Below are 18,961 nucleotides of genomic sequence, written 5' to 3'. Positions count from 1 at the left end.
ACCCCAAAGACTTGCTGATTTACAATGTTTGCTCCTGCCAACTGCACCAAGCCTGCTGGGATGCAGGAGATTTCCACCAGCTTCATTTAAGGCTGAGAAACTGAGCACAGGGGACTCCAGCCAAAAGAAACAACTTTGCTTCTCCTTAAGGTTCTTCAACCACAAAACCATTTAGAAAAAGGAGACAAACACATGGACAACAACCTCTGCAAAGGGTGACCCAGAGGCCTGATGACAGATCAGGGAGGCCTGCAAGATGACCACTGGCACCAGAACGTAACCACCACAAAAGGCAATGCCCTCAAAGGCAGCAGTGACCACGGATAGCAGGAGCCTCTCTCTCCACTTCCCCAGGAAAAAAGTCTTCTCAAAAAGCAGCACAGAAAAGCTACTTGCTTTAAGGAAAACACACTCTTTTCTTGAAAAAGTTTCAGAATTCATTTTGTTGACAAATTTTCTCAAAAGAAAGACTGAAGCTAGTGTTTGGTTGGGTCTTTTAATTAAAAAAAAAAAAAAAATTAAAGTCCCTTGGCTTTCCCCCCCTCCCCCAACCAATGGCCAGCCCCATAAAAGTCTCATCACTTCATTACTCCAACACAGAGTACAGACAGCAATTTTGATCAGACCCAAAGCCATCAGCCTTTTGTGTTCCCACTGCTCAGCCACACACCGACTGGACACACTCCCTCCAGCACCTGCAGCCCCACAGCATGATCTTCAGCATCCTTGGGGAAGAGGACATTTTCCAGGTAACATGGTGGATTTAGTGCGGTTTGGGAGATTTTCTTTTTGGTGTTTCTGAAGACCGAGTATAGCTGAGATGGTGTGAGATAGCTGCCATATCTCCCCGTGCACACCCCAGCCAAGGGGTTAATAGTGACCCATGGCAGCACAGAAGAGAGGGTTGTTAATGAGAATGGTTGCAATCTTCATAGCAATAAATCCCAATGAAATGGAGGGGCAGGCAGAGAAGTGAAACAATCTTCCTGCTTCTCAAGACCCAATTCTTCCCTGCAATCTGAACGCGTTTTGCTTCTCTGACCCTGCCACCCCTTTTCCCCATCACCGAGGGTTTTCTCACATCATCCAATCTGGAGGCAACTCAAACAGCTCTGGGGTCAAGTGTCACCTTCACTTTGCTTTACACAGACAACGATGCAACATGCATGAGCTCCACCACCCTCCCCTGCAGATCCTCTTGTATTTGGATCCAGAGGTATATGGCAGCCAGAGTCAGCCGACATTTTTGAACCTCCACGTTGGATGAATGAAGCCTGCTGCTCTGAGGCATACACGACCAAGAGCCAATGCACTCATCACAGACACATATCACAAAATTAGGCCTTGGTCAAAAATTTTCCAGCAGCATCAAATCATTTTTTCCTAAATAAAGCAAATTGTTCCACCACCCCCCCCCCAAAAAAAAAAAAAAAAGATAAAGATATCTACCACCCATGAGCAAAAAGTTGTTTTCACTGGAAAGAAAAAAAAAAAAATCAAACTTAGATTCAGGCTCATGAAAGAAATGAAGTGGACCACTTCTGCGGAAAATACCAACCAAGCCACATCTCCCCCCATCTTCCCACTGTCATTTTCTGTTGGAAAAGAGAATTTCCATCCAGCTCTAGTCATTTTGTCCCTGTCAGGTCAAATTGGATCAGCTCAATGCGCGCCACTTTTATTTGCAGTCATGTTTGAAACAGATAAATCAGGCCAGACATCAATGGAAAAATCCCAATCAAGTGAGCGTCTAAGAAAAGCGTACGTTATTGCAGGGCAGCAGCATTTGAACAGATTAGCAGGTTTCTTGCATCTTACGCAGAGCAGTGAATGTTTCTTTATTGAAGTGGGAGCAGTGGGGTGTCTTATCAGCCTCAGGGGGGAGTGATCTTCAGCTCTCCACCACAGCAATGATGAGCAGCATCAAATGCAGGAATAGTTTGCCAGCCCCATGCTGGGCACAAGTCAGTGAATCATCAATTAGCCCAAGACAACCTCATGCAGTTCAACAAGGCCAAGTGCAAGGTCTTACATCTGGGTCGGGGCAATCCCAAGCACAAACACAAGCTTGGCGGGGAATGGCTGAAGAGCAGCCCTGAGGAGAAGGACCTGGGGGTGCTGATTGACAAGAAGCTCAACGTGAGCCAGCAATGTGCAATCGCAGCCCAGGTGGCCAGCCGTATCCTAGGCTGCATCAAAAGAAGTGTGGCCAGCAGGTCAAAGGAGGTGATTCCGCCCCTCTACTCCACTCTCGTGAGACCCTACCTGGTGTACTGCATCCAGCTCTGGAGTCCCCAGCATAAAAAGGATGTGGACGTGCTGGAGTGTGTCCAGGAGGAGAGCCATGAGGATGATATGAGGGCTGGAGCACCTCTCCTATGAGGAGAGGCTGAAAGAGTTGGGGCTGTTCAGCCTGGAGAAGAGAAGGCTCTGGGGAGATCTTATTACAGCCTTCCAGTACCTAAAAGGGGCCTACAGGAGAGCTGGGGAAGGACTTTTTACAAGGGCATGTAGTGATAGAATGAGGGGGAATGGCTTTAAACTGGAAGAGGGCAGGTTCAGATTAAACATTAGGAAGAAGTTTTTCACTTTGAGGGTGGTAAGGCACTGGAACAGGTTGTCCAGAGAGGTTGTTGAGGCCCCATCCCTGGAGGTGTTGAAGGCCAGGCTGGATGTGGCCTTGGCAACCTAGTCTAGCGTGAGGTGTCCCTGCCTATGGCAGGGGGGTTGGAACTCGATGATCTTCAGGGTCCTTTCCAACCTAAACCATTCTATGATTAGATCTTTACAGGGGAGCAAATCCTATTTAGCCCTGCTCTTGTACCACTTGGGATGATCCTGCACTGCTCCTCAACCTTACAGGACACCTTGGAGTCCATAACTCATGATCAGGGTAGGGACCAGTGCAGTCCCTACCCTCCTGGCAGAGTCCACCATTTATACTGTATGCTTCTCTACAGAGCCAGGAACAATCCCAAGGGATAACAGTGGCACACGCCAAAATAGGTACTTGACTTCAGCTATCTCCTGTATATGTGTCTGATCAACAGGGCATTGCATGACCTTAAACAAAATGTCATAGGAAGGTGCTAACTCTGCTTTCACACTAACCCTGGACTGAACAACGGGAAGCTGGTCAGTCCCAAAAGAAGTCCTCCCAAAAGGTACTACAGGTAATCCACCTGCAGCCATAGAGACTAACAACACAAAATCCAGGTTTATCTTCCCACTCTAAAGCATATCCACAGCTGAACCAGGTATGGCTAGAGCCCTCAGAAAACTTTGTCACTCACAGGGGAGGAACAGATCCATCTTCAAGGCTGTGGACCACAGATCTCAGCAAGAATAAGAACATTTGCTCCTTTTGTGTTGCACCTCTCCTTCAGCAAAGTAAGGATAACACTACAAGTTGCACAAGAGGGCTGTATGGTCCCACAGCACTTCCCTAGCACCGCAAGGCCATCTAACCAGGGACCTATATGCAAATCCAATACCTACAACATGACTCCGACCCATCAGAGGCCACCAGGGACTACCATGACATTAGCAACAACTGCAGTACATTGGCCGACACACCTGAGCAATCCTTGCTGTTACTGGATCACAGGCTGGGATATAGAAGGCTGAAGCAACTCTTAATGGACTGTACCTCTCTCTATGGAAAGCACACTGCTCGTTATGGAGTGAGGTCCCCTGGTTCTGCTTGCGAGAGGGATGATGAAGGGAATGAGAACTGGTTCTGCTTGATGACTGCAGTTTTCTTATCAAAAAGCTTCTTGTCCCTAGTCATTCTGTCATCAAATTAAAAGCAATGGACTGAAAAAACCATATAGCAAAAAGAGCTCTTTTCCAGCAAAGACAATACATACTCAATCTGTGGAACTTAATAGTGTCCAACACTACAGACTGAAAAGCTCCATAAAGAAACTATTTTCAAGCTCTTCCAGACATCACCCAACCAGCTAGACCACGAGACCATAGTGCTCTGGTATATCACCCTCTGTGTGCACTCCCGGTACTAAAAACATACATTTCCTAACCCAATGTGACTTCAGAGGACCAACCTACATGCTATTTCTGGAAACGTGCCTTGAGCAACACTTTCATTAATCTACAGCTGTTTGAGCAAATTATTAAGGCTACAAAGCTACAGATCTTTTCCCTTTAAATCAGACATAATTGTAAGCGAATATTTCTTGTGGGCTTTGAAAGTCTGCTCCTGGAGCAGGAAATGTGTAACAGCCACTCCAAATATATTTTTATGGTTGGATTTTAAACATAAGTAAACAATGTAAACACCCTACACACAACATAACTGGGACATCAGCCTTAGACACTTCTCTGCCTTCTCTGTACTTTTGCACTTAATAAACACCAACTGTAAAGCACCCCAGCCAGGTCTAAATCCCACCAGGCTCACCTCCACAGCTTTCCCTTGTACCAAACATGCTCATGTTCATATCCATGAGATGATGCGCTAGCAAACCCAACAACTATTTTGGGGCTGGTTTATACTGTACATTTTGCTTTTCCAGGCACAGCAAAAAGTCTCCTTGGGGGAAAAACTATCCCTTACTACATTTTAATGTAGCACGTGACACAATGGAGACATAATTTGTTTGAAATTTCTGGGCATCTCAACTATGAAAAGAATAGGCTAGAGATTCCTTCACAGTGGCAACAAGCTCTCCACAGAGCTGATAAGAAGTGACACCCAGCAAGCCCAGCAACCCACCCCAAAAGCAGAAAGCCTCTAATGTCTTAGCTAAGGGCAACCACCAGTTCCTGGAGAATAAGAGAGCCCTGATGTTCTGCAATTCACCCTAACTCTGAAGAATCCTGCATCACCCCAATCTTAAGAGCTGAACAGCAAAGCTTTGTTCTGGTAAGCCTCATACCACCTGTTTCAGAGAGCTGGAAGTACAGGAATCTCCGGGAGGAGTTCAATGTCTGGAAGTGACACCAAGTCCATCCTGCAGATCCTTCAGTCCTTGTAACTCTGCTGCAACCTTACCTGCTACCCACTTCATCCAAGTCTTGTTGTCTTATACTGTCTGTGTTTCAGTCCCCCTTCCAACCATATCACACCCCTCCCAGCCTAATCCCTCTTTCTTTCCCTGCTTCACACCCAATTCTTGCCTGCCTGGGGTGACTTTAATCTCTCCCACGCGATGTCACATGCAGGCAGTAATCCTTGCTCTCCCGTATCAAACGCTGTGCGTGTAATCCTCCTTTCCACATTTCTAAGGAACTGCAATCTCCCTCCTGCACCCCTGCCTTTCCCCCCTCCTCCCACAGCCACATATAGTCACAGATGTCAGTGCTGAAGGGCTCGGAGAGGCTGGCACACCACTCTCAGATGGGCACATGGGATGTCTGCCCTTTCCAGCACACTTGCTACAGTTCACTGCAAGCCCACAGATATGCTTAGCCCATGCTAAATTCACTGTTAACCTCTCCCAAAGAAAGCTGAGGCTCCCTATAAACTGCATTGGCTCAAGAAAAAAAAAAGGGGAAAAAAAACATTAAAAACAAACAAACAAACAAACAACAAAAAAACCCAGGTCTTCATTTTAAAAAGCACTGTAACCATTTTGTTATGGTCCCAGTTTGACTGCTGGATGCTGTGGCTACCGCTCTGCAGAAGCCATTCCAGCTGCTCCCCTTCGCCATCAGCAACACCTGGGAGCTACATGGCATCAACAGGATTTCTATGGGAATACATATGTTTTCTCATCTCTTTTTATTGTTTTTGTCCCTTGCTGCTTGTTTCATCAGAAGTTTTTCCTTGGTATGCCATTTCAGTTCAGCAAGCTGCATCCCATCTCAGACCACCTATCAATACAGCTGCATCTGCACAGCTCTTCTTGCAGCACCCCTCACATGGGGGCTGGAGATGCATGCTGAGACACCCACTGAGGGCTGACATGACTTTGATGATGTGGGTACAACTCTCTCCCCGCTCTTTTGCAAGCTGAGTTGACTAATGAAGAATATTACATTCTCAGCAAGTGTTTCGTGCTGTTTCCTATCTGATCCAACTGCTTGTTGCTTAATGAACTGGATGAAAAATATGCCAATGGAGACCTTGATCCAAGCTTCACTGAATTTAGTGAAGTCATATCAGCAGAGATTTTGGCCAATAGTTAGCAAATATCCTAATAGCCCAGAAAAATAAGGTATTTATTCTGATTCCAGCTATGCTAGCTTAAATCCAGATTGTTTCCACTAGATTAATTCTAGGGGGGGGGGAGGGGGGGGGTGCTTTTAGGGTTTTCTATAGTCACTGTCAATCAGGCAGGGAAGAACGTGTCCCTTCTCACTAAGGATGGTATTCTCATAACCTTACCAACCCTTTGAGCTCCCCAGTGTCACTGGTTATCATGTGGGCTAACACATCCGAGTCCTCCAGCCTTGCATGTTGCCAGTGGGAGAATAGTCCATCACCACCATCACTCTGATCATCTCATGTACCGCTGAACAGGACCAAGAGGGTGCAAGATAAAGGGGAGGTCTGAACGTAAGACTCCTGACATCAACGAGAGCTATTCCCTTGCGAGTTTAAGAACATCTCTCACACTTTACCCTTTTTGATGCATGAGGCCAAGGGGAATCCATATAACTTCTGTTCTCATTACCACCTCCCACCTGTGCTCAAAACTATGCATTTCCCCATCCAGTCTCCCAGTCCTATGATGCAAAGGGTTTAGGCTTCTAGTAACACCTCGCATCGCTCGTCTCTCACCTGCCTGTTTGAGTGATCTGCTTGCCGCAAGAATGGCTCAGTAAGCTACCAGAGGCCAGCGTTGGAATCATCCCATTAAATTAGTTCCAGTTCCTTCAGATGAGGCCTTCATTGCTACACTACTGTGACATGTGAGCACAGAGACACAGTTGGTAAGATCAAGCCAGGATCTCAGTCAAGTTCAAGACTCTTGCCACTTATTTTTTCCCCCTAGATTACCACAGACAAAGGCCAAATGTTCTCCGAAGAACCTTGCTAAAGGAGCAGGATCTTTATTGACAAATGGTCTTCTCACACTTGATTAAGAGCATTGTACAGCACCTGGATGTTTTGAAAGAGGAAAACAAGCAGCAATTAGGTGTTAATGAAACCCTTTAAGATGAAAGGGAATGAAGATGCAAGCAGAATCCCCTCACAGGTACATACCACACAACAGGCTATCAAGAATACAACATACTTAAATATAATGACTCTTTCCATTACTCCTCCCTCCCCACTTGCTGGCTGCTGGTGGTGGGAAGATTGGCTAGAAGATTCGTCTATAGCCCAGATAGAGCTCAGACAAGTTTTCATTATCCTGAATTTTCACCCTTGAGCCCTTTGGCGTTGCAAATCAGGGCGACAACCCTTACAGCTAAGGGTGCATTCACTACTTTTTTTTTTTTTTAAACCAACTGACTAGAAGGCTTATTAGCAAGGGCAACTTGTACCACCTGGACCTGAATTGATCTATACACCTGAGGAATGAAAGATCAGCTCCAGGACCCTGACTTCCACCTTGTCTATCTCTTCCTCCTCCATCTGCACGTGTATCTTCATTATGCCGAAAGCTGCCCTAAAAGTATAGCAAAAAGGAAAAATAAAGTCAAAGTAACTCCCCAGTACCAGCATGAGTTTCTTCACTGCACGATTTAGGGTGTAAAACTGCAGCCTGCTCCTTCTCTTCATGATTTTACAAGCTGTGTCCAATGCGCTTTGTACCCCCCCCCCCCCCCCCCCAGCATCAGTGGCTCCGCCATCCCTCTTCCATGGGAACTCCCTCACAGCCACCCAACTACTATTTAAAAGCAAGAATTCACATGTGGTACCCAAGCACATCCAGCTTGCTCCCCAGGCAGAATGCTGAGGGTACATGGACTCCAAATACATCCCCTTCTTACAACGTGGCCCATTAATACAGCAAACAAGATTAACAGTCCTGCAGTGTCTCCCAGGCTTGTCTGAACCCTCAGTCCCCCTCAGGATTGCTCTGCTCAAACCCTCAATCACAGCTGCCCAGAGACTCGCTCTTTTCCTGCTGGGGGAGAAAGGGTTTAAGGCAGCATTTTCTTCAGTAAAGCAAGAGATGCCATTTACTTTTTTTTCTGATAGGATCAGTATCTGCTAATGAGGTACCATTGTTTCAGACTAGTTCTGCCAGCCTCTTGAAAATGTTATTTTGATCCCTTCTGAGCCTGTACATGCAGCTCTAAAATTGCATGCATGCCTAAACAGAATTCAGATTTGTCCACCTCTGAAAAAAGGGGTTGCCTGCCTTCCTCAGTACATCAGCTTTTTCAAACCTAATTTCTCTTTCTAGTACATTTCTCAAAAGCCTGACACATCCTCTACGTGTCCCTAATAGACAGCCACTTTATATGTCCTGGGGAAATGTTCTTCCAATTTCCCGAAGTATAGTCATCAGCAGAGATGTTCTCTAAAACACATGAGACAGGCACAACATACTGTCCACTGTGCTTTTATGAATTACAGTCTCACTGGGGAATGATACTTAATGTATTTCATTCCACTAGGACAGCTGGACCACGACTAAGCAGCCCCAGCTATATTACCAATATGATTAGTAAAAGGATATTAATATTTAAAATGGCCGTTAGCACCAGCAGCATGGGAAGGAACCCAGTTAATATTACAAACATTGTAAAAGTGGTTTGGGAAAAGACTACTTGTGGCTAAATATCATCCAACTCAAAGGATGAAATAGGACTCAAGCAGCAGTGTATTACAATTAGTTGCAAATTATACTAACTTGTTAAATTTGGATTATCTCTAAAAGTTTGTCTTTAGCTCAAATTTTTCACAGGGAACTGTGGGGAAAAAGAATTCCCACAATCTTAAAATGAACAATAAAATACTGCTTTAGTTGTCGGTACAAGGAGAATTAGCATTTCGCAAACACTCATTTAGTTTTCTCCTCCTCACACAGATGCAGTGAGACCATATAGGGGAATATAAGTGGATCAGATCTTCCCCCACCTGTACCTATCTAGCCTTGTACCCCGGGCTGTACTCATGAAACCACCATCCTTCTCCACCCTCCTGCACAGGCACAACCTGAAGGCCTAAAGGATTTTTAAATCTTCAGATTCCTGTGGCCACGCTCAGGGACCTGCATAAGTAAGTCCTGAGTGTCTCATTAACTCTCTTGCTAGTCCAAAGGGAAGCAAAAAGCAAAACAAGTCGCATGTCTACTCAAAATCTACCTCGGCCATTATTTATTCAGGTATCAGGTTATCTGTCATATATTATTTACATACCATTAATATTTACTACTGATGGGGAGAAATAAATTACCCGCTGTCTACATCTATCTGCCCATGTTAAACCATCCCCTTGCCCTTTGGCAGTGAGTGATTTTCCAATGCTGCTACTGCAATTCATCAGCCCCCCAGTGACTTTCTCAGCCCACATTTCCTACATGCCCTGATGGCCAATACCTGGATGGGGCTCCTGCTTTTCCTGGAATCATCTTTTGGGGCTTTCTCAGGAAGGTGCAGGTAACACATGGCATAAGCAGCATCACGAGCCCGCTCAGATATCACCAGGCAAGCTGTTCTTTGTTTCCACATCTTTTGTTCAAAGCCCATGGAAGATGCTGAGGAGTGCTAGTCCGAGCATAGAAACCTATGCACACACTCTGCAGAAAACTCAGAAACCTATGCACACACTCTGCAGAAAACTGCTCAAACATCTGCCAGTCTTGGCTTTGACTCTGGCCACAGCCTGGTGCTTTATAACTGTGCCTCTGCAGCAATGGCCGGGACTAACTCTCCCTCCATCAGAGAGAATATAGCAATAATTAGGGATTTATAGCCCTCCCTCCAAGGCAGTTGGAGTTGCAGTCTTGGGCAGAAGCTGCAGCACCCAGGACAAAGCACCTCCCTGCTAGTTTAAGCCCCCTTAATCCCCTAAATTATTGAATTCAGCGACATACCACCTTACAGACCCCCAAGCAACACAGCACTTACTGCCTACTGATGGCTAAAATCCTACTCAGTAGCCAGTGGCAAGCACTGATGGCCTCTGTACCACTCGAAGCTACTGCTTAAGGCCATGCACATGGTTCTCTGCTGTATTACAGCTTCTAAACCTTGCTGAGTGTTTGAAGAGCACATTAAAACCCGTCTGTCACAACTCGGAAGGAGCCATCAAAAGCTAGACAGAAAGAAGAGCAGAGGGGTTTTGTTTGCTTAATTAAAACTAGCTTCATAATGGAAATTATCATGGTTCATATCAAACAGCAATTAAGAAAGCAGGATGTGACTGCTGGGTTTGCTCAAAACATGAGCTAAGCCTTTTCTGGACTCCAGCATCCCCAAATAACGATAACTTAGCCCAGTATGGAGTTAGCAGCTCAGCGTTGTCAGTCTAATTTTATCCCAAGTCTCACCATATTTACATTTTCTCTGTGGTCCTAAGTTTCTGTGAATATAAGATAGCCTCTGGTTTTGCAAAAATAAGTTACAGAAAATCTTAAAAATGTGACGCAAGAGCATAGAAAAGTTGCAAAATTACTTTTAAAATAAAAAGATAGAGAAACTTTTTTTTTTTTTTAATCCCTTCATTTTTAATCCTGTCTCTTGAGGTTTTATCGCTTCAGCCATGACTTTTGAGCTGGCAGCCCAGGGGATGATGATGGACAGAGAGACTGAGAAGGGCAGGAGCCTGACACTCCCCGTTAACTCCATTAGCACAGGCTTCAGCCTAAGCCAAGGCAATCACCAACACCACTCTGAAGCCCCCAGAACTAAGCCGATTTACACCAGGTAAAATCCAGCCATGGATGGTTACATACGTGTCCACACAATTACACATCCCTCTGCTCAGCCCCTCTGAAAGGACCAACTGGTAACGCTCATTACCTGGAAATGCCCTTGGTGATCCATTCGGCACGGCTCAATACATGATCTGTTCCATACAAGATTCATTCAATACAGCTCAAGAAGCATTTTTCTCAATTCACTGGACTCTGTAAGCTGTGCTGGGAGCACTCTATTTTCCATTATAAGGCTCTGTCTTTTGTTACTTAAATTTCCACCAAATTTCAATGGATTGGGATGACATTTTTCATGTCAGATGTTTGCCTCAGGCTGTACATACACTTGCATATATATATATCAGTGTATATATATAATTTTGGAGGAAGGGTGAGATTTCATATGAAGCAGTTCAGCTGTTCCTGAGGCTAGCGATGGGAGGGCTGAGTCCAACCGCATCCTACACATGTCCTTCCCACCCTAAACAGCTCCAGTCTCCTGTTCTCCTGACACATCCCCAACTTCAGTGTTGCACCAACTTACTGCAGGTCACTTCGCTCTCCAACTGTCACACATTGCAGTGCAGCAATTCAGACACCATTCATGCAGAGCGTTCTCCCTACCCCAATAATTTGTTGGCTAGCCATAATTTTGGGGTGCAATTGAGATCTTAATTTCGATTAGGAGCTGAAAGCAGAAAAAAGTTTCTGTATCTGGATGTCATTCCCCGTGACCCAGCTGAAACACGTGTTACAGTTGGGGCATGATAATGGTGACAGACTGCAGAGCCTTATAAAAGATGGAAAGGAAGGACAGCACAGAGGTGTAAAACCCTTTGCTAAAACATATTTTGCGTTTCCATGTGTTAGGCTAGTATGGGATACGCAAGGAGATCTCAAAGGAGATGAAAGAACCCATAGTCTCATCCTCTTCTATGAAGGAGCTAATAATGGAGCCAAATTCTGCTTCCTTCCAGCATGACCAGCCACATGCCTCCATTGATAGCACCATCAGCACCTCTCCACTGCTACAGGAACACTGTTCAATTGCTGCTCAATAACTGGAAATTACTGTCATTTAAAAATAAGTGGCTGGTGGGGGCGAGAAGGGGGTGTGTGGAGAAGCAGACATAATGAAAAAATGTGAAGACTTCTCAACAGTGAGGAATCTGAAAAACCATAGATAATTGCTTCAAAAAAAAAAAATCATTATTAAAACCAACAGAATCAAAGCAACTCTCTCTTCCACAGTATCAATCATTGACCCAAGGTGCACATTCTTCTAACAGTCTGGTCTTTTTGCAAACTAGGAAGAGGAAAGCAATTACTTCCATAGCCATCTCACACACGTCACAGGAGGGTCCCCACCAGGAGTCTGATCATGTTCACAATTCTTTGGGAAAGGGTCCAATTTGAAATGCAATTATGCTGGAAAGGGTGGAGGTGTTCTGCTAATGATGTTCTTATGCCAGAAACTTTGCATCTTTCACTGAGGGACATACACCAAGAAGATGAAAATCCAAGTGCTGCTGATGTTAATTCAATCGACTTTGTCAAGTTTAAACAAGGATTTAAAAATCTTTTCCAGGGCCTCACAACTCCCCTTCTCATTTTCCTTTCATGCAGTCTCTGGGACACATGGCAGCACCTCCAACTCTGTTACTTTCCTTACATTAAACTGCAGCCCTAACAAAAAAGCATTTGTTCCCACATTGTTTCCCTCTGCTGCCATCAGGACCCACCCTCTCCTCATGCACACACAGGCTGAATGGAGCAGACTTCAGACACGGATATTGAAAAGAGATAAGATAAATTGCATAAAGAATTAGAAAAAGCAGGCAATAGCTTTTGACATGATTAGACTGGAAAACAAAATCTTGGGCTTTGAAACACCCTGGGTGCAGAAGCATTTGCTCCCATGGGACAGCCAAAAGCTGGACCTGCCACAGGGACGTAGCCAAGGGTAAATGCAAGCAATTGAAGTTCAACCCTCTTCCACTTTGGACCATGTAAAGCTTATTTTCATGTCTACCACAGAGTGCAGAAGATGTAGGCACGTTTGCCCTCCCACTGCTGCATCAATGGCCACACAGTGCCTGGCCATCTCCTTCAGCCTCACCACTGTGTGCTTCTGGCAGTGTTTGCCGGTGCGCACTCCTCCCTCCGGAACACACAGGGGTTTGGACCACCATGCCTCTGGTGGCACAGGGTTGTCCCCTCTTCCTCTCCCCTTTTCCCTCCCGCCCCTTGTGGTGGGCCTCCCAAGCTCTGTGACATGCATGGGTGCTAGGTGACAATCAGCCTATAAGACATGAGGTGTAGCTCCGAGGGCCCACTGCCTCCAGGACAGCAGGGAAAGTGCCATCACCATCACTATCACTGCTGGCTCCCACAGGTGAGCTGGGTCCACACCTACCAGGGAGGGAGGGAAGGGCCCTGGGAAGCCCCTGGCAAGGCCACCCGGAGATCCCTGCTGCCCTCTTCATGCTCGCAGCACACAGCCTCCCTGGTACAAGCCTGCCCAACTTTTGCTCTGGAGAGGTTCAGACCCGCACAAGATTTATGTCAAATGGCAGCCTGTAAAAAACCTTGAGACCCAGAGCCCTCAAGTGAAGCACAAGGCTGTAATACAGGCTGGGTTAAAGGGTTTAAAAAGGGTTCAAGAGCATCTCACAAGCAGCAGGAATCAGCTGCTCCAGTTCCAGTGGACTGAGAACATAAAAGCGGTTGCTCAGATTGTAAATCAGAGATCCCCTATACCTGGTTGCAGTGGTCTAAGTTGATCAGTAGCAGAAAATTTACTGGTATTGAGAGAAGGACAACCTAATTCAGGGAGAAATTCTGGGGATAGGGAAAGATAGGGACAACTCCTTGGTGACTACTTGCAGGAAGGTCTGTGAGATTCAGGCACTTATCTGGGGCCTGGAAGACAAATCTGAACTCTATCATCAAATAATAGGCAAAGCATAAATCAGCTTACAAACACAGGCATTTGTTATTCAGACAGTCTTAACTGAAACCCGTGTTTCAAAAAGGTTCAGAAGTTTTGGATGCTTCATTCTTTCACATGCAGCAGTCATTAATTCACGCCAGAGCCCCACCTCCATCCCTCCTTTGCCTTGCCTTGGATCCCAACCTGTCCCTGCCCTGATCCTGCCTGGATTCCCAGGTATTCTGTGTCAATACCTGTGTGGTCATCATGGTTGTCCCATGGTGGAAAGATACCTGTGGCTGGTGCCCCTTGCTTTGCTGGAAACAAGGTGTATGGGACATGAGCATGATGGTCCTCAGCTCCTTCCCTGCCAACTTCTTTTCTCCACAGCAGCAAGATGTCAGAGGTAGAAAAAGCTTTCCGTAAATTTGCGATATATGGTGACACATCTGCAAGTGGCAATGACATGACAGGGAAAAACTTCTCCAAGATGTGCAAAGAGTGTGGGGTGATGGATGGGAAAGCTGTGACCAGCACTGACGTTGACATCGTATTCAACAAAGTCAAGTGAGTGTTGCAGGGAGGCGCAGTGGGCAGCTCAGCCAGGCGGGAGAAGGGAACATCAGGAGGCCAGCAGGCTCCTGTGAGAGGCAGCCCTGGGGGTTTCCCATCCCACTGTCACCCAGGGGCAAGGTAATTCTCCTCTTGGTTTCCCCTCACCATAGGACCAAGGGTGCCCGCACCATCACCTTTGCTGAGTTCCAGCAGGCCATGAAGGAGCTCTGCAGCAAGCGTTTCAAGGGCAAATCGCCTGAGGAAGCACTGCAGGTTATGTACGGCCTCATCGAGGGGAAGGAGCCCAGAAGTGTGGGCGCCACGGTGAGTACGAGTTTCATCACCCGCTGTGCACCTTGAGCTGCCACAGGACCATTTGTCCCTGCTGTAGGGACATGTGCTGTCCTCAAACGTAAGGAAGAGCTTGTTTGTGAGCTCTTTCCTAATGCTGGCTGCCTCTTGCTGGCCTCCTTTCTTGCAGAAAACCACCAAGGCTGGTGGGGTTGAGAGGCTGACAGACACCAGCAAATACACAGGCAGCCACAAAGAGCGTTTTGATGAGAGTGGCAAAGGGAAAGGTCTTGCTGGCCGCCAGGATCTGACAGACAACAGCGGGTACGTTGGAGCCTACAAGGGAGCTGGCACGTATGACCAGACACACTAGGACTGAAACTGCTTAAGGAAACAAGGACTTTTCCCTTATAACGTGGGAGGAGAGGCAAATAAACATCTCATGCAACCAATCTTCTGTGTCTGTGCACCCCAAATCTGGCAGGGTGGGAATGCACGGGGTGGGCACTGGATGACTTCAAAGAGTGGTGCAGGTTCCCCATCTGACCACGCTTTAATTACTGTGTGGTAGGGTTAAATACAAGCCCAAGTTCACCTTCTGAAGGAAATTCTATGGGCCAGCTAGTCCACTGCCATCACACTGCTTTGCATTTCCAATCAAGTGAACAGCAGGTTAGTCCCTGAATTATTTTGAAGAGCACTCTTACAAGGCATAAGATGCAACATGTACCACACCGTGGAGAGGGAAGGAGTACCAGTAACACCAGTTCCTGCTTTTTGCTTTCCCCTTCCCTCAGGTTAAACCTGCTCGTGAATTCCTAGCACTTGGTCTGGTGACTCATTGCTGTTTCCCCAGGCTTCACGATGCTGGCAGCTGGGGAAGAGTTTGTGAGTCTGAGGAAAGCAAATAAAGAACCCTCCTTCACACGCACACACCCCCCTGCTGCACACAGTACAGTACCTACACTGTGCAAAGGTGATTAATGAAGTTCATTATTGAGTCTTGGTGTCTTCAATATCAGGAGTCGCAGTAACAGACAAAAGCAACCATAAAAGATACCAAGTGTGAGCAGACATTACATTAAGGAAAAAAAAAAAAATCCAGCAGTCAGAAAATAACGTAAAACACCCAGAAACTGAGAAGAGCAAACAGAAAAGGCAACTTCATGCAAACTGAAATAAAGACTCCTCGTGGACTGCAGAAGGCAATGAAAAAAATAAAACTGAGAATCAGGCTGGCTTTGAACCTTTTTTTCTCTTTTTGAGCTGCTGTTGATCTCCTCCTCCCCCCCAAAAAATTTCAATCAAACATTCAACTAGTCACACATAAGACACCAACTTGAGCATTCAGAGCAAATAATCCACAGGCAAACTAAGAAGTGTGGCCATGTGCCACTTTTCTGTATCACAGATCATATAAAACTTCCCCGTTTCAAAATCTATGGATTTACTGGGAATTGTTAGGACTTGCTAGTCTCACAATATCATACTGTAAGGAAATACATCCCAGTTAATAGAAGAGAAGCAGAAAACACACACGTGCTGACTGCAGTCTCTGATACGCTGGTGGAAAGAAGTTTCTGAGAGAACAAAAGGATTTCTACATAGCAGAGAGTGGAACCTAGTTTCTGCTCTTTGTTTTTACTTCACTTTATTAGCCTCTACCTCAGTGGCACTGCACACAGTCAGATGAAAAAAAAAAAAAAAAAATTTTGCTTAAAGACTGTACTTCCCCAGGCCTTCAATCAAGTGTTGTGAGGGGTGACATCAGATCGGAATGAAAAAGTTAATAAGTGCTCAGGTAAAATCAAACAAGGTCAGATGTGCCACTTGATACTTCTCAGGTCAACCAAACCACACGGTAAAATGAAAGGAAAGGTTTAAAATAATTAGTAGCACTCTCTCATGATTTAGCAAAAGGAAAAAAGAAGAGCATCTGCATGTACAGGCTGCCTTTAGGGAAGCTCGTAACTTGTCTCAGCTGTACCAGGGTCTCTGCTCTGAGGGGTCACCCCACTCTGCCATTCCATGCAAATCTTCCTACCTGCCCATCGTGGGATAACAACTGTACCAGTTACAGATCCCCCTCTCACTTGCAGTGTATCCAGCACTCCTCCCCCTAGGTCCATGTTCCCAGGTTTTTATTCCATTTCTATCAGAAATACTAATTATTAACCACAGCAGGCAGAAGTCTTGCAAATTTAAAGGAAGGTGCATCACATTCTTCATCTTCCCTTCCTATGTCAGAAATACAAAGTGAGAAGTGGATGCAACCCTGTCACATTTTTCAGACCCTTCAAAATCCACATGGGAAGCTCATCCATCATTCACTTTAAATGACCAAAACAAAACGGTCTGAAACAAAGCAGTGCAGGGGAGTCCTGTCAGCTCTCTCCCAAACACCAGAGCCCGGTGGCTTGGGAACAGCACTGTAGGTGATGCCAGACACTAGCTGCCTGCCTGGGGTATCTCTCACCTCTGCACGGTGGGGCAGCAACGGTCCAGTGCAGATTGAGGCAGGGCTCACTGGCTCAGGAAGCATGTGCTGCTCATTAAGAAAGGTCACGCATTTCATTAAGGTGTTGTCAAATTCTTTCACAAGCCTCTCCTCCACTCCCTCCCAAATATGCTAAAGAAGGTCATACTTTACCATTAATTATGCTGAGCCTTAAGCGACGCTTGTGAGGCTTTGCCTCCTTCGCACACTAACACTTGAGCAGTGTGAGCACAGAGCCCTTTGATCAGAAAGCAGTAAGCTGAGCTGGAAACTGCGACTGCACTTCCACGGGAGCTCCTCTTAATGCCTGTCACCTACATCTTAAAAGTGGGCTGTATTCAGAGCACACTTATTCATAAATGACAGGGTTGGATTTTAGTTCATGATCTGGCCACTGGTTCCAACAGTTTATCTGAGGTCTGTTGAATCTTTGCTGTACCCAGTGGCAAAATAAGTGACTTGCCTCTATCATCTGAATCTTACAGAAGATAACCTCTTTTTTTAGGCACCAACATCCTATTCCCAGTTGCTCACTTCTCCTCGTGAAAAGGCCATGAGAGGTTGTACAGGGATAACCAACGCAAGAGGCCAGAGACACCAAGCAAGTGTGTTACACAGCAGGTCACATTTCAGCTCCCCATTGACTTCTATGTGGAAATAAGTCTGAGGGACTTGGAGCATAACATCTGCCAAACAGGTCTAATGTAGCCTTGTTCCACTCCTCTGGCCACAGAGAAGGAAGATTGCAGTAGGGTTGCTCCAGTAAAGGGGAAAAGGGGATGGGGAGTGGTCAGACGGAAATAAGCAAAACCCCATATTGAAACACACTGATATAACACCCCAATGGTTTCATCTACCATACAGATATAAAAATCTATTTCCATAAGTATTAGAGACACAAAATGAAAAATCAAAACACTGGTAAGAGAAGATCACTGACTCAGCAGCACACTGCATTGTACAGCCACCCCAGCCATCTTCCACCCCAGCAGCAAACCTATGCACACCCAACAGAAGACGCAATTTTAGGAGAATATGGTCTTTGTTGCCAATATATTTTGAATATTCTCGTCATTAAAAATAAAACACAATAAGCTTCCATAAGAACAGCAGCACTAAAGAAATCTCCCACCACTAACCGCATTATCCCCAAGGTAATTTTGTAAAAAAGAGATTTTTTTTATGGGTTGGTTTTTTTAGTCATTGTTTTCTTTTTGGAAGGATTAAGTTTTCAACTCAATGCTACTTTTATAAAAAAATAATTGCATCATTATTATTTCCACTTAAATAAGTTCTTGCAGAGCTTCAGGGCAGCTCTAGTTTTCTTCTCCCCTATATGCTTCTTCAGAGGACAGAGTAAGACTGCAGGTAGGACCTGCACTGTTGTATACTGCACTAAGGCAGAGCATCACTTCGTCTTGTTTTGGTTTGCATTTCATCGGAATTGTCTATGAAAAAACATTTATTTCTTTTTTTTTTTTTTTTAATTTCTGCTAGGTCATATACAGAGATAGTTTCTCTGTGCATGGATAAGGAAAAATTAGAAAACTAGGAAGGACATACTTTATGAAAAAATCGAAGTCTCAAATGCTTGACATTTTCCACAGACTTGCTGAAAACAGGAATGAGCAACAAACATGTCTTTTGGTAAAATATGAAAAACTGAAATAGCAAGATTTCTCCGTAATGGTTTGCTTCCTTTGAAAACACATTTTTCCGAGAAAAAGAATTTTGATGAAAACATTTTAACCAGACAAATGGCCTTTCCATGAGATACAAGCCATGCGATACATTAAAGGAGACCGACTCCCGGCTTTCTCACTGGCGCTTTCTAAAATTTTCTTTTGCTTTCATTTCAAACAAAGGTCAACATATAGAGAAAAATACTAGAGCTGCTCTCCACAT

General features: G+C 45.3%; 2 protein-coding genes across 2 annotated transcripts in view; one reads left to right on the top strand and one right to left on the bottom strand.

The window, feature by feature from the left end:
* GRIP2 (glutamate receptor interacting protein 2) overlaps window positions 1-18,961 on the bottom strand; it is a gene marked incomplete at its 5' end in the record, with an annotated part of 353,896 nt that overhangs the window by 209,472 nt on the left and 125,463 nt on the right. The window lies entirely within an intron of this gene.
* Window positions 13,118-14,932, top strand: LOC309675455 (tubulin polymerization-promoting protein family member 2-like; the record flags this gene model as incomplete). The annotated part of the gene is made up of 4 exons (XM_082487774.1): window positions 13,118-13,176; window positions 14,104-14,280; window positions 14,439-14,592; window positions 14,750-14,932. Exons 2-4 carry the CDS (start codon window positions 14,111-14,113, stop codon window positions 14,930-14,932), a joined length of 507 nt encoding a protein of 168 aa, XP_082343900.1. The 5' UTR covers window positions 13,118-13,176; window positions 14,104-14,110.

The sequence above is a fragment of the Vanellus vanellus genome (assembly GCF_965231255.1).
Source record: "Vanellus vanellus genome assembly, chromosome: 9".
NCBI classification, from domain to species: domain Eukaryota; kingdom Metazoa; phylum Chordata; class Aves; order Charadriiformes; family Charadriidae; genus Vanellus; species Vanellus vanellus.
The sequence above is the reverse complement of the archived record's forward strand: the minus strand, read 5'-3'. Positions and strand labels throughout refer to the sequence as shown.